This window comes from Dioscorea cayenensis, chromosome 2 (genome assembly GCF_009730915.1).
Source record: "Dioscorea cayenensis subsp. rotundata cultivar TDr96_F1 chromosome 2, TDr96_F1_v2_PseudoChromosome.rev07_lg8_w22 25.fasta, whole genome shotgun sequence".
Lineage (NCBI taxonomy): Eukaryota > Viridiplantae > Streptophyta > Magnoliopsida > Dioscoreales > Dioscoreaceae > Dioscorea > Dioscorea cayenensis.
The window spans coordinates 19,324,590-19,326,484 of NC_052472.1; the positions used below are offsets into that span (position 1 = coordinate 19,324,590).

Here is a 1,895-nt window from a genome sequence, read left to right on the forward strand (position 1 = left end):
GAGTCATGAAAGAAGAATGGAGAGCTTTAAAGAAAAGAATAATAAGAAATTTTAAAAAAAAATCTCCATATAATTCAGACAATAAAATTTTGAAGATTATAATATTGTTCCTTTTATCATGTGTTAATCTTCTTCTTACCATTAATCTACGCAAATGTGTAGAAGAGAAAATCAACAATACAATCAATAAACAAGAAAATCAACAATACAAGCAATGCAAACCAAACATTATTTCTAACAAAAATCTTGAAAACACTTACTATATAATTTTAGTAAGATTGTGGATAAATGAAATCACTAATAACATCTACTAATATGATCAATAAAAGCCAAAAGTTGTTCATAAGATGACCCTCCTTCCTTAGTACCACTCCTAATCCTCTCTCCCAACTCCTTAGCCCTTTTCCTAATTTCCACCCCTCCTTCATCCACCATCACCTTCCGGATAGCTTCATCCACATGCTCTCCCTTCAAAATCTCATCCCTTTTTTCCCACTCCCTCACCATCACCCCAACCTTAAGATGCTCAGTTATCATCAGTGCATTCCTTGGTTGGTCCGAATGCATGGGCCACGTCAGCAGAGCCGCCCCCATGCTCATCCCTTCCATGCATGAGTTCCATCCACAGTGACTCATGAAAGCTGCTGTTGAACCATGGGCTAGTATATCCAGTTGTGGTGCCCATCCTCGCACTACAATTCCCATCCCTTCAACTCTCTTATCAAAGTCCAACAACAGGCTCTTCTCCCTTATAAGTTCCCCTTCTTTACTTATATCCCCTCGATCAGCTTCTCTTAAAACCCAAATAAACCTCTGCTTGCTTTTCTCCAAACCCAATGCTATCTCCTTTAACTGCTCATCTGACATTGTCGTTGTGCTTCCAAAAGCTACATACACCACTGACCTGGACGGTTGCTTGTCCAACCATTCAAGACACGGATGACGAGGTCCAGACTTATGATCAGTTACAGTGAGTGGACTCACAGGACCCACTGTAAAAATCTTCTTGCCAACAAAGTCATCTTCTTTGGCAAGACGATCAATGAAAGGTTCTTCAATGGTGCGTGCCGTGTTGACGAGCACCCCTTCGCATGGGCTCTCATAATCATGTTTCATTAAAAAGGTCCAGAACTCTTCAGGGCAGCAGTTGGGTAAGGGGGAGAAGAGGACGTTGTTGTCCTGAGGGAATGGTTTGGAGCTGAGTTCGTAGGTGAACGCTAGTTGAGTGAAGGCAGGGACGCACTGGAACTTGAAAGTGTGGATAGAAGGGATTAAAGCGGCATCATGGCCGACATGGGACATGAGAGGGTCATGGATGAGGATGAGAGGGGAGGAGGAGGAGAGGGAGTGGAGGAGAGAGGCGAGAGGAGAACGGAGATGGTGGATGACGGAATCCCAAACAGGGATTAGGTGGGAAGGGAAGTTGTGAATGGCGTTGGGGTTGGGGTTGGATGGAGGAAGAGAAGGGATGGGGATATCATGGAAGGTGATGTTGTGGGGGGATGTAGAGGACCAACCTCGGAGACGGTGGCGGGCTTGGTGGTTGTGGATGGAGGAGGAGGCGAAGTGGATGGGGAAGCCATGGGAAGAGAGAAGGAGGGAGAAATGGAGGAGCTGGTTGAGGTGGCCTTGTGCTGGGAATGGGACTACTAGAATTGGGATTTTGGTATCCTGGTTTGGAAATCCCATTTCTTAGGATGATGATGATGATGAGGATGTTGTTTTGAGTGGTGTACGAATGGAGAGTGGGTTGAGTATGTATATAAAGAAGATGACGCTGGAGAAGACAAAAGATAAGTTGGGATGATTAGTTTTGAAGACGAGAAAGATCAAAAATATGTTTGAATTCCACATTGTTATGCTGTTATGGGCCTTGGATTCCACTTTGCATTGTG

At 44.2% G+C, this 1,895-nt stretch overlaps 1 protein-coding gene across 1 annotated transcript; it reads right to left on the reverse strand.

Moving 5' to 3' along the window:
• Window positions 1-297: 297 nt before the first annotated feature.
• LOC120274094 (zeatin O-glucosyltransferase-like) lies at window positions 298-1,689 on the reverse strand. Its single transcript, XM_039280847.1, has one exon. The coding sequence runs from the start codon at window positions 1,687-1,689 to the stop codon at window positions 298-300; it is 1,392 nt and encodes a 463-aa protein (XP_039136781.1).
• Window positions 1,690-1,895: the final 206 nt, after the last annotated feature.